Source organism: Dermacentor albipictus, chromosome 7 (genome assembly GCF_038994185.2).
Source record: "Dermacentor albipictus isolate Rhodes 1998 colony chromosome 7, USDA_Dalb.pri_finalv2, whole genome shotgun sequence".
NCBI lineage: Eukaryota > Metazoa > Arthropoda > Arachnida > Ixodida > Ixodidae > Dermacentor > Dermacentor albipictus.
The window spans coordinates 95489285-95503205 of NC_091827.1; the positions used below are offsets into that span (position 1 = coordinate 95489285).

Here is a 13921-nt window from a genome sequence, read left to right on the forward strand (position 1 = left end):
GGGCTGTCTACAGGCGTGGCGTAGTAGTTGCATCATTAGACACGTGAGGCCGCAACCATCTGGCTGACTACAGGCTTTGTGTAGAGCGTATATTATTAAACGACGCAGCCATCTGGTTCACTACAGGCGTGGCGGAGCACGTGTAGCATTGCACACGTAGCGTCGCTACCATCTGACTGACGCAGGGGCACCTGCTGCGTGCGTCATTGGACACTTCACGTTGCAGTCACCGGGTTGACTACATGCGTCGCGTCGTAGGCGCATTATTTTACACGTGACGTAGCAACTATCTCGATAACTACAGGCGTGGGGTAGGGCATGTATGATTGAGCCCGTAACGTCACAGCCATCGGGCTGACTACAGACGTGGTGTAATACCTGCATCATTGGGCACGTAACGTGGCATCCATTTTGCTCACTACAGGCATGGTGCAATGCCTGCATCATTGGGCCCGTAACGTTGCAGCCATCAAGCTGACTACTGGCGTGGCGCAGTAGATGCATCACAGGACACGTCAGGTCGCAACCGTCTGGCTGACTACAGACGTGGTGTAGTGCATGCATCACTGGGCCCGTCACGTCACAGCCATCGGGATTACTACAGGTATGGCGTATTGCATACATCGCTGGACACGTCAAGTCGCAGCCATCTACTGACTACAGGCGTGGGGTAGGGCGTGCATCACTGGCATATCATGTCACAGGCATCGGGCTGACTGCAGATGTCGTGTAGTGCGTGCATCATTGGACCCGAACCGTCGCAGTCATCGGGCTGACTACAGCCGTGGCGTATTGCGTACATCATTGGACACGTCATGTCGCAGCCATCGGGCTGACTACAAGCATGGCATGGTGCGTGCATCACTGCCATGTCACGTCACAGCCATCGGGCTGGCGTAGTGGGTGCGTCATATTGCACGTCACGTTGCAACCATCTGGTTGACTACAGGCGTGGGGTAGTGCGTGTATTATTGAGCACGTAACGTCAAAGCCATTTGGCTGAATAGAGGCGTGGCATAGTTCGTGCATTAGTGTCATGTCATGTCACAGCCATCGGACTGACTACAGATGTGGTGGAATGCCTGCATCATTGGGACGTTACGTTGCAGCCTTCGGGCTGTCTACAGGCGTGGCGTAGTAGTTGCATCATTAGACACGTGAGGCCGCAACCATCTGGCTGACTACAGGCTTCGTGTAGAGCGTATATTATTAAACGACGCAGCCATCTGGTTCACTACAGGCGTGGTGGAGCACGTGTAGCATTGCACACGTAGCGTCGCTACCATCTGACTGACGCAGGGGCACCTGCTGCGTGCGTCATTGGACACTTCACGTTGCAGTCACCGGGTTGACTACATGCGTCGCGTCGTAGGCGCATTATTTTACACGTGACGTAGCAACTATCTCGATAACTACAGGCGTGGGGTAGGGCATGTATGATTGAGCCCGTAACGTCACAGCCATCGGGCTGACTACAGACGTGGTGTAATACCTGCATCATTGGGCACGTAACGTGGCATCCATTTTGCTCACTACAGGCATGGTGCAATGCCTGCATCATTGGGCCCGTAACGTTGCAGCCATCAAGCTGACTACTGGCGTGGCGCAGTAGATGCATCACAGGACACGTCAGGTCGCAACCGTCTGGCTGACTACAGACGTGGTGTAGTGCATGCATCACTGGGCCCGTCACGTCACAGCCATCGGGATTACTACAGGTATGGCGTATTGCATACATCGCTGGACACGTCAAGTCGCAGCCATCTACTGACTACAAGCGTGGGGTAGGGCGTGCATCACTGGCATATCATGTCACAGGCATCGGGCTGACTGCAGATGTCGTGTAGTGCGTGCATCATTGGACCCGAACCGTCGCAGTCATCGGGCTGACTACAGCCGTGGCGTATTGCGTACATCATTGGACACGTCATGTCGCAGCCATCGGGCTGACTACAAGCATGGCATGGTGCGTGCATCACTGCCATGTCACGTCAAAGCCATCGGGCTCGCTACAGATGTGGTCAAGTAGGTGCATCACTGGACACGTCACGTCGCAACTATCTGGCTAACTACAGGCGCGGGGTACTGCGTGTATTATTCAGAACGTGAGGTCCCAGCCGTCTGGCTGGATACACGCGTTGCGTAATGCGTGCATCAACGGCATGTCACGTCACAGCCATCGGGCTGGCTGCAGACGTGGTGTAGGTCGTGCATCATTGGGCACATCACGTCGCAGCCATCTGGCTCACTACAGTCGTGGGGTAGCCAGTGTATTATTGCGCACGTGACGTCACGCCTTCTGGCTGACTACAGGCGTTGCGTAGTGCGTGCATCACTGTCATGTCACGTCATATTAATCGGGCGGACTACAGGCGTTGGCTGGTGCCTGTATTACTGAGCATTTTACGTCGCAACCATCTGGCTGACTATAGGCGTTGCATAGTGCGTGCATCACTGGCATGTCACGTCGCATTTAACCAGCTGAGTACAGGCGTGACCTAGCAGGTGCATCAGTGGACACGTCACGTCGCAACCATCTGGCTGACTGCAGGCGTGGGGTATTGCATGTATTATTGCGCACGTGACGTTGCCGCCATCTGGCTGACTACAGGCATGTTGTAGTGCGTGCATCATCGGACACATTCCGTCGCAGCCATTGGGCCTACTACACAGGTGTGGCGTACTGCGTACGTCATTGGACATGTGACGTCGCAGCCATCTCGCTGACTAAAGGCGTGGCACAGTGCGTGTATCCCTGGCATGTAACATGACAACCATTGATCTTACAGACGTGGTATAGTGCGTGTATCATTGGGCACGCGACGTCGCAGCCATCGTGCTTACTACAGGTGTACCGTATTGCGTACATCATTGGCCACGTCATGTCGCAGCCATCTTACTACAGGCGTTGGGTAGTGCGTGTACCATTGGGCTCGTCACGTCGCAGGCCGTTGGGCTGACTAGCGGTCTGGCGTAGGGCAGTCGGAATTGAATACGTCGCGTAGCAGCCATCGGCCTGACTAGAGGTGTAGCGTAGGGCATGCCTCATTGGATGCGTCACGTCGCGGACATCGGCCAAGTGACGGCGCAGCCAATGGGGAAATGGTGGCGCCACGTCTTTAGTGTGCGAAATAAACGTGCTTTCTCCCGCGCGTCACTTGCTGTTTGAATTTATTTGGTACTCTGTCAAGTTTAATAGACTCTCGATGCCATGTCACGCGTGTATAAGCTGAGCCGCTCTGTAGTAAATGCATGCGCAAACGCACACCCAATCAACTGAAAGAACCTTAATATATGTAGAAAGCATGAATGGAAAATATTTCATCAAAGGGACTCCAGTACATTGGCATTTCCGGACGTAAGTGGCCTTAAGTTTCTCTGGTCAATTTTAAGGAAGCTATAATCGTCCTATATGCAATCAATGAAGCTCTGCCATTACACCTGCTTTTTGTTGCACGCACATCCATTTGCAGGCGACTTCCCCTCGTCCTCCTTTGGCTGGTAGTTTCGGGGACCTCTGCAATGCGCACATTCTGGAGATACGCAGACCTACATGCAGAGGAAAGAATGGAGCTAGTTGAGAAAATAAAATACGTTATGCCAAGAGATGACAGCGGCGTTGGGGGTAAGAGTATGTGAAGCAGCAGTTGTATGTTTCAATTTTAAATATTGATTTGTGCAAATGTTAAGATTAGTCAACTCAATTTCTTTTTTTTTCTAATCTCTGAGAGGAATACTTTTCTTTACCTCTGTTCGAAGTGTATGTGTGGTGATGATAATGATGGCTATTCGCAAGCGTTTTTACGCAATACATCAATGGTCGCATGTCCTTCGCTCGTGTGAGGGGATGATGATTAGAGATTTCGTTTCAACATCGTCAGCGGATGTTCTTCCTTCAACCTCTTGTGCAACTATATGGCCTGACAGGCTTTAATATTTCTCATCCACTCTCTCGCACGTTTTACTGTCCACTGCACACCATGAATTCCGGAACCATGACAACCATGTCAATGGCACGGTGCTTATAACTGCCGCACGTAGTATAGGCGGCAAGGGATTATCATGGTGGTGTCGCCCATGTGACTGCGCGGGCTCCGCTATACTGCTTGCATGTCTTGCAACGCAACACGTTTCTCGACCCCGTAATACTTAATTGTTTCTGTACGAGTTCGTAAATAAATGCATTTTTTGTGCTGTATGGCGTCGTTCACTAACGTTTCTTCTTTCAGGGGCGAGTGCTTACCATGCCCTGCCAAGAGACGGGTGCCCCTTTTTCCAAAATATCAAGACGCAGCTGGAGAATGAAACGGCGCAGCGAATTGAAGCGATTAAGAATGCTTTCAGAGAAATCGAGCCGATGATAAAAAGGTGATGTTCCTTTATTGATGAAGCATTTATTCGCTTCATGCTGAAATTCTCAAAACGGTAAAGAGCAGCAGCAATTTTCTTCGGGCCCACAATTATTTAAAAATGACAATAGTGTGTCTAAAACAGATAACCTTATTTTATTGCATTAGGTACGGAAGAGGCTGTACAGTTTGTAGACTAAAATCTTAGTGCTTTAATATAGTTTTCTGGGGAGAAATCGGCACTATACTTCTGGGATATGGAAGACAAGGCTATCTAATATGATATATACACACAGAGACGCACCAATACGCCCACATCATCACTCATAAAATATAGCGTCAGCATCATATCGCCGTCATGCGCATCTGATGACTCCGTGATATCGCACAAAAGGGTTTTTCTTCAGTTCATTACGCTACATAGCTTATTTTGATGCAGAATTTTGTGCGTTCTCCTACTTTCGAAGCACCACGCATATTCAGTTACTAAAGGAAGTGGATGTACACGCGCGTGACAAGTGGAATTTTCGAAGCACACGAACGTCATTCGGAATACATCAATGCATTGACGACACTTTCTAGCAGACAGAACAATCGACGCAAAGAGCCTTTGTGAACCAAGGACAGAACATTGTGACCTGCTTGTATCTCCTGCGCCAAGACAAACAATGTGGGCGCATTGTTCGTTGAAGTAAACTATAGCTTCTTTTCTATACCTTGTGAAATAGGTAAAGGAAAAGAACATTTATTATTGTCATTTCAGCGGTCAGAACTGCAGTAATGTGACCGAAGTTAGGAACGAAATTCTGACAAAGCTGAACGCTTCTTTGACGTGTGAGCCAGAGCCCCCTTGCAATGCTTCCAAGCCGTACCGGGAAATCGATGGTAGCTGCAACAACGTGGATCACCCTGATTGGGGTAAAACCGACTCCTGCCTGCGGCGTGTGCTCAGCCCTGCTTACTCGGATGGTGAGTACGAAAACGTGATAGCATGCCAACAGCTCTAGTGCGGATACACCTCTTGAAACGGGACACGTCAACTGAGTCACGAACTATCACCATGCCATTATGACTAAAGTGCCTGCTCCAGCTAGCTGGTACGATAAGCTATTTCTTTGTATGTGACCTGACATGCGACGTGGTAAATATATAACAATGTTAACAACCATCGCTTCACTAGCGCTAGGTGTGACAATCACCTTTCTTTCTTCGTTATTCAGCAAGTCCTGTTGAGGATATTGAACAAAGACTTTCTTTTTACCATTGACGATACTGAAAGGCCGTCATAACAAACAACAAATAGCCATCGCTAGAGATGATGATCTTCCCGTGTTGCCCCGACACTGCGTCCTAACCCCCTCGAAAAAAAAAGTGTGGGATTCTGGGCCATACTGCTAAGGCAGTCAGGTATAATTGGCGGTGTTCTGTCTATGGGAAACTTTATTGAAGACGAGGAAATAACGTAAAGGAAATAGCTGCCTAATTGTGGGTGCAGTAAATATTTATTCGTTTGGTCTCTTATCGCTTGGAGTAAACGCTCACAGATGTGCACAAGCAGTCATCGATAGTAGTTATCAGCGCTGCATTGTATGCATATGTGTAATCATGCGCAGGAATATCGAAGCCCAGGCTTTCCTGCAACGGCTCTCAACTTCCGAGCGCCCGTCTCATCTCGATGAGACTTCATGAACAGAAGAATGTGACGCACGAGAATTTGACCCACCTGGCAATGATTTTTGGACAGTTCCTGACCCATGACATCACCTTTGTGTCATTCGTACCATTGTCGTACATCGAGTTTGAGCTCGGTAAGAGTTTACAAAGATTTATTAATTTTGTTGTCGTTTGTGTAAAGAATTTTCCTCAGTGAAACTAAACTTAAGCTACTATAGTAGGGTACACCTTGAGAAGTTATGTGCGCCTCAAAGGTGGATTCACACCAGCCTCCACCAATGGGCGCGCACTCTAGAGCAACCTCATGAGCCGAACCACCGGTGACCACGCCAATGGAGTGCATGGCAGCCCGCGCTTCGAACTGGGACGAGTCACGTCCGCAGGATTATTAGTGCAGTCGCGGAGGCAATCGGCTGCCGCGCTTTGGTAATCTGGGTGGGGCCTCTCCTGCGTTCTTAAGTTGTACGTGATTATAGGGATCTTCAACGGGCACCCAGTGCACGGTAAACGGGTGTTTTTGCATCTCACCCTTATCAAAACGCGGCCGCCTCGAGAACAGCACCGCAATGCCAAAGCCACCACACCACCACGACGGGTGACTCGGTAAGAGTGAATTCTCCCGAAAGGATGTTCCACATCCGCCGCCAAGGTTTGCGAGTGGTGGCGCTGGCTAACACTCCCAGGGTTAGTTCTTGGGCTAATACATAAATACCCCAAAAAGTGTACCGGGAAACGGCGCCGCGGTAACTTAACTTGGACAGCATCGCATGCGTAATGCGAATACGTGGGCTCGTTACCCACCTGTAGCAAGTACTTTTTTCATCCACTTTCGTCTTCGTTAATTTATCACTTTTTCAAGTCAATTAATATGTAGAAGTAACTCCCCCAGTGTTGTCCTTGGCGTCTTTGTTTGTTGGCATATGACATGATTAATACAAATTGGGCCCCTTAGTTAACACCCCTTTTTCTCGTTCAGTACATAACGAGGGTCTCGAATAGGGCAACATTTACTTATTTATTTATTTATTCAGTTTATTTACGCGTATACTGGGGTCTTCAATAAGGCCTAGGTGGTAGGATTCTTGACAAAAAATATTGGTTTAACACTGTTCAACCATATGAAAAGCAACATGACACTCACATTGAAAAAGAATGGGTGAACACATCACAATAACAAGCTAGAACAGACACCACACCATGTTTAAACGGCGGACAGGGCATGCTCGAATGCGGTGAGCGTATCTGATAAAAAGACACTGGCAAGCTAAGCTATCCATTCCTGGATTGCGCGTGGAAAAAACTGAATGTTTTAAATTGTTCGTGCGAGACGAATAGGGAAGTAAGCTGCGAGAATAACGGTGACGAGATCCGCGTGTTGCAAACGAATGAATATACTTTCGCGTGTCAAGGCGCAGTGACCCTTCGCATAGGTTGCAGAGGAATTTTAATCTTGCGATGCCTTCAGGTAGCATGTGTGGGTTTACTCACCAGTTGCCTTCACCCAAAATTCACGTACTCGCGACGCCTGTGACAGAAAGGATGTTCCACATCCCCCGCCAAGGTTTGTGAGTGGTGGCTCTGGTAAGTACTCCTATGTTTAGTTCTAGCAGCAACACATAAATACCCCAATAAGTGGATGGCAAAACGGCGCCGTGGTTGCTAATTTGGAAGAGCATCACACGCGTAATGCGAAGACGGGGGCTCGTTCCCCACCTTCAGCAAGCTGTTTCTTCATCTACTGTCACTTTGATTATTTTTCATTTCCTAATTGATTTAGTAAGGACAATCAATTTTCCCTGTGTTGCCCTTGGTATCCTTGTTTATTGGCTTCTGCTGACAAGATTATAAAAAATTAATCCCATTGCCTCTATTGTATACATACATACATACATACATACATACATACATACATACATACATACATACATACATACATACATACATACATACATACATACATACATACGCACATCACATACATACATACATACATACATACATACATACATACATACATACATACATACATACATACATACATACATACATACATACATACATACATACATACATGCATGCATGCATGCATGCATGCATACATACATACATACATACATACATACATACATACATACATACATACATACATACATACATACATACATACATACATACATACATACATGCGTGTGTGTGTGTGTGTGTGTGTGTGTGTGTGTGTGTAAAGTGGAAGTCCGCATGTTTAGTTTGGCTCACAGTATTCATGGAAGTACGTGATGAGGGCCGTTTCAGAATAGGTACTCTTCCGGACATTTAGCTGATTTAGTTAGTTAGTTTAAAACAAAACAGTTTTCTTCAATTTTGGATGTATGTACCGAATAAACCACCTGTTCAGCCTGTACCTGTACAACACACAGACAGACGTCTAGAATCAATTGTTAGTAGCACGTAGCAGTGAACTGGAAATGTTTGCAATGGTACTTGTGTGACTTAAAGAATACTTAGTGAATTTATAACCTAGTTGGATGTCGGTTTCAGTGTTAGCTAAATGACATAAATTTGCTTCCAAAGTGATACTTGTACGTAACAAATCACGTGTGATGAATTACTTGTAGTAAATTACGTTTTTTTGGTAGTTTTGTGATAATTCCACTATTTCTTTTAACGCGATAGCTCAAGCTGTCGTTCAGCTGCGTATTCCAATAACAAGTTGCATGTAACAAGTTCGTTTACTGACAAGGCAAGCCTAACAAGCGGTGCAGCTTTGAGCACTTTGGAGAAAATCAAAGTAAAACGCCGGCGATCCAGCCATGCAGCTAACTCTCGAATATCCATATTCAAACAGACAAACCCGCCGCTCAGTATTTGTTTTCTTGTCTTAGTGGCAAGTCGCTTGGCTTGCACTGTGTCGCGGTTTCACGCATCTTTTAAGCTTCCTGATCTTTAGTTTTCACGAGGCAGCAGCACTGCCACGCGAGAAGGCTCATTTCCAGTGGGTTAGACTTAGCTTTCTTCACGGTGATTCCGCGTTTCCCAACATTCTTTCCGTAATTCCAACTTACGATGTTCGTACGTTACAGCCCTTCCCAAACCTGCTGCGAGACAATCGAGTAAGCTTTTCAGTGTAGCGGCCGATGTCCTACAAGTATGCACGGAAAGATGAATGACTATAACTTTGCAAGGCAATGTGCTAGTAAATCTAACGTGTGAATAGCTGCAGAAGACGCAGGCAAACGGCCAGGCGTCAGCTTTTTTTTACTTGTTGCATTTGTGCAATTTTAATAATGGTGGAGAGGAAAGCTACGTAAAAATATTCAGCTGCTTCTTGCTTAGACTTTTTTATGGGAGCAATGAAGGGTCTATGTAATCATATACACTTCTCAGTGAAGTAATCGTAACTGCAATCTGTTACATTTTTTAGCGCAGACAATTCTTTTTGCTAAATGGGTTCACAGTTTACTTGAGTCCTGTTCTAGAAACCAACGCAACTTGGAGCTTTTCCTTTGTAGGTGTCTGTGCCTTAAAACGAACACTGATGTTTTACCGTCTGACATAATGAGTGATTGCTCAGTTTGGTATTGTTAATATTTCCTCTGCCAAAGAAACTGAAGCGGATATTTGGAAATCTGAGGCGTTTTATAGTCCTTCGTACAGTAATCCTTAGAATGCCTGTACTTCAGCCCTATAAGCGTTCCCTAGCAAATAGTGCTGAATTCTTGGCGTACGCCTAATAGATCTTTATCTTTGCGCGCATCTCTTAAATTGTTCACCAAGTAACCACGTTTGCGCGAAGTTTAGAGTGATGCTTTCAAACCGAAGTTTAAAAGTAGCGATTCTCTCATTATTGCTTAAAATTTTTCAAACGTAATTCAGGAGGCACATCTGTAGCTCTTCCAAGTGAGAAGGGTGCAACGCGTGTTTGTATTTACAACTAAGCAGGACGCATTTCGTCGTATTTCACGGAGGTGTGATATGCTTTAGTGGCTTTATTTCTGCCTTAACAGGCTTAACAAAGCAAAATTTTGGCAATGTTCTAATCGGAAGACCGCACATTACCACGATGTGATCCCTCGCGGGACGATTGCAAAAGCCATCGCTTCAGCAAGTCAGCGCATTGAATTTAAAAGGTTGTCATGCGCTTTCCTCCAACGTGTTCACGAAGAATATCGAAGCGACTTAGTGACTGGCGTATCACATGGTACGGGTAGCAGACGAGGCATCCGAGTGCCGATGGAGAGAACTCATCAAACGGCGATAATATAGCAAAAGCGATATAGACAACCAAGTTAAAACTGTCCGCAGTCCGTCAGCAGCGGTTCTGAACGGCAATTTCAGCAAAGTTGAGATCTAAGCGAGAAGTCCTAAATCTCAGTCGCCTTTAGCCCACAGTGCGTAAAATTTTTGTGATTGGTGGATGAGATTTGACGCCCAAACCCAAGATGTCTAGTGGAGAGCTCCAGAATAGTTATGACCATTTGGCCTTCAGGATAGACAGTTGCAAGGTCTAGTTAGTGTGACATTTTGTGCAAATAAGAGTCCTGAATTGGTATCGAAATACAACATAGAATCTGACAGAAAATACACTTACCTTTGGTTTATCAACGCGTGCGGACATCAAGTATATGAGTCTTTTGGCATTCAGCACAGGTCAGATGCCCTATAATGTGAAATTATTTCGTGCTGCTTTTGTTCCAGTCTCACGACGCCCAACCTACGTCACCGCTGCGTTGTTTGAAAAGCCCAATCAAACGCTTTCCTCGTTTTAAGGAAGTCCCTTTTTGTTTGTTTTCAAAACGAACAGAATTGCTTACCTTGACAATATTTTCTAATCCAGGGCACTAACAACGGCCGAGGAGCCCAAATAACTGCAGAGGCTCTCGGTCGGTTCGAGCCAGCACAGTCGATGTAGATACCCGGGTGAGAAGAGGGCTGCCGGCGTTTCTGATAGGTCTGGTTCCCCTTACTTACCTTCTGGTTACTGGCCGAAAATCGCGGTGGCGTGCAACGGGAAGTTACGCGCCGCTTAAACTAATCCACAGGGGAGAAAAGTTGGCAGAGTGACGTCGTAAACGTGTTAAAAGGACTCGACAGTGTGATCTTGCCACGCAAGAAGAATTGTATTATACTCGAAAAAATGCATTACTGGCGGATGGATGGATGGAAACAACTTTATTCTGAATCCGGCAAATTTGACGACCCGGGCTCAGGTCTCCCATGAGGGGACTTCGAGGCCTTGCCTCGTCGCCGCCTCTCGGGCTTGCTGGACTGCCCACTCTTGTGTCTTGAGGTTGGAGCTGCGCAGAGCGGCGGCCCACTTCGACGCAAGAGCCTCCGGAGCTACTGCCATTGTAGCTGATGTAACCCGACACTCCCACAACATGTGTGACAGCGTCGCTCTAGTTGCCTGACATAATTTGCAAAGAGCAGTCGGGTATTGCGCGGGGAAAATGTGCTGCAATCGCACCGGACTGGGGAAGGTTTGTGTTTGCAATTGTCGCCAGATGACTGCCTGGCGACGTTTCAGCATGGGGTGAGGTGGGGGCAGCAACCGCCTGCCTAGCTGGTAGTGCTTGGTGATGTCATTGTACCTGACCAGGCGTTCTCGCGTGTTTTGAGCCAGCAGTTCTGAACTCGAAGAGGCGGTCTCCGATTCTGCGCGGCGGGTCAGTTCTCGCGCAGAGCGGTGTGCTACCTCGTTCAAGTTAATGAGGCCCTCATCGGTGGGGGTGGCGACGTGCGCTGGAAACCATATGATGGCGGTGTTATCTAAGTGCTGTCGACCAGCTTTCCTTAGAATCTGGAGAGCTTCGGAGGAAATGCGCCCCCGCGCGTAGTTGCGAACTGCGGATTGTGAGTCGCTAAAAACTACCTCGCAGAGGGGGTCGGTAAGCGCAAGCGCAATTGCTACCTCTTCTGCTGTTTCGGGGTATTCTGTTGCGACACTACACGCGTGCGTAAGCCGGGAGCTAACGTCTACGACTACCGCCGTGAACCGGTGTTCTCGTGTGTATTCTGCGGCGTCTACAAAGCGCGTAGTCCTCTTTCCACCCAAGGAGCGCAGCAGTGCCTTGGCACGGGCCTGGCGTCGGCCCCGATTAAATTCGGGGTGCATGTTTCGAGGTATAGGGGCGACAATCAGCGTGTCGCTGAGGTCAGGTGGAATGACCTGTTTCTGACCGTGTTGGACGTGGTAGTTGAAGCCGAGTTTCTGCAGGATGTAGCGGCCCGTGGCTGTCAGAGACATGCGTTCGAGTTGAGAGGTTCTTTGCGCATCCACAATTTCCTCAAGCGTGTTGTATACCCCCAGCTGTAGCAGACGAGCAGTGCTTGTGGACTCCGGTAGGCCAAGGGCGATCTTGTAAGTCTTGCGTATAAGGGTGTTGATTTTCTCCCTTTCAGTGACATTCCAGTTGTGGAAGGCAGCCACATAAGTGATGTGACTGATTGCGAAAGAGTGTATGAGGCGCATGACACTGTCCTCCTTCATGCCCGTGTGCTTGTTTGTAATGCGTTTGATCAGGCGGGTAGCCGCTGTAACCTTGCCTTCGATTTTGCGAATAGCTTCTATGTTTGACCCGTTGGCTGTTATATGCATGCCTAGGATGCGTATCTTCGGGAGTCGGGGAATGCAGGAGCCGTCTTGCGTACAGAGGATTATGTCGTCACATTGGCGCGATGCGGCTGTAGGCTTGGGCCGGCGGCGCGAGCGGTAGACGAGCAGCTCCAATTTCAGTGGAGATAGTCGGAGACCTGTGTCTTGGAGGTAGGTTTCGACTGCAGAGACCGCTGCTTGTAAGGTGCATTCTATCTGACCATCACTGCCCTTGTTGACCCACAGGGTGATGTCATCTGCGTACAAGGCGTGATGGAGGCCATCGATCTGGTCGAGGTAGGCCGGGAGACCCAGCATAACGAGGTTGAAAAGGAGCCGGGATATGACCGATCCTTGAGGAGTGCCTGTGCTTCCTAGTGTATGTTCGTTGGATGTCATGCTGACGACCGCGATGGTGACTGTGCGGCGCGACAGGAAGTCTCTGACGTAGTTGTAGCTGCGCTCACCCAAGTTGAGCTTGTTTATGCGGCTCAGGATTGCTGCATGTGCTACATTGTCAAATGCCTTTTCCAAATCTAGACCGAGGATGGCCCGGTTGCCACTAGTTGGGTCATTGATAATCTGGTGGTAGAGCTGGAGCATGACGTCTTGAGTGGAGAGGTGTGACCGGAAGCCCACCATAGTGGGTGGGTAGGCTCCAGTGTCCTCGAGGTGGTGGTTGATGCGGGAGAGGAACGCGTGCTCCATCACCTTGCCAACGCAGGATGTGAGGGAAATGGGCCGCAAGTGATCGAGGCTGGACGGCTTGCCTGGCTTCGGTATCAGGACTGCTTTAGAGCGTTTCCACGCCTCTGGGATGCAACCTGCTCGCCAGCATTTGTTGATGTATGCCGTAAGAGCGGTTATCGAGGCATCATCTAGGTTTCTTAGAGTCTTGTTCGTAACCTTGTCGGGACCAGGTGCTGATTTGCCATTAAGGTCGTGGAGAGCTGCGCGGATCTCTGATTCGTGAAATTCTTCATCGAGTGTCACATTTGTCTCTCCAGTGTAATCTCCGTGTTGAACATCGGGCCGTTGAGGGAAGTACTTGGCTAGCAGGCGTGTCACGAGCTGGTGATCACTCGTGGCATCCTGTTCCTTGTGCAAAAGGCGTTGCAGGTTTGCTTGCTGAGCAGACTTGCTCTGCGTTTCCCTCAAGAGGTGACGAAGGAGGCGCCACGTGCTGCCATTGTGGAGCTGCCCATCGACCGCGTTGCAGATGTCATACCACTGTTGGCGGCTTAAGGTCCGGCAATGTTCTTCCAGCTGGCGATTGATATGTGCGATCTTCTTACGAAGCTTTCGG

General features: G+C 48.3%; 1 protein-coding gene across 1 annotated transcript in view; it reads left to right on the forward strand.

Moving 5' to 3' along the window:
- Nucleotides 1-13921, forward strand: part of LOC135896988 (salivary peroxidase/catechol oxidase-like) — a 122073-nt gene that overhangs the window by 47884 nt on the left and 60268 nt on the right. Inside the window, exons 3-6 of the mRNA XM_065425550.2 lie at nucleotides 3474-3625; nucleotides 4230-4368; nucleotides 5113-5318; nucleotides 5963-6157. Coding sequence (XP_065281622.2) covers nucleotides 3474-3625; nucleotides 4230-4368; nucleotides 5113-5318; nucleotides 5963-6157 — 692 coding nt within the window. The remainder of the gene's footprint in view (nucleotides 1-3473; nucleotides 3626-4229; nucleotides 4369-5112; nucleotides 5319-5962; nucleotides 6158-13921) is intronic.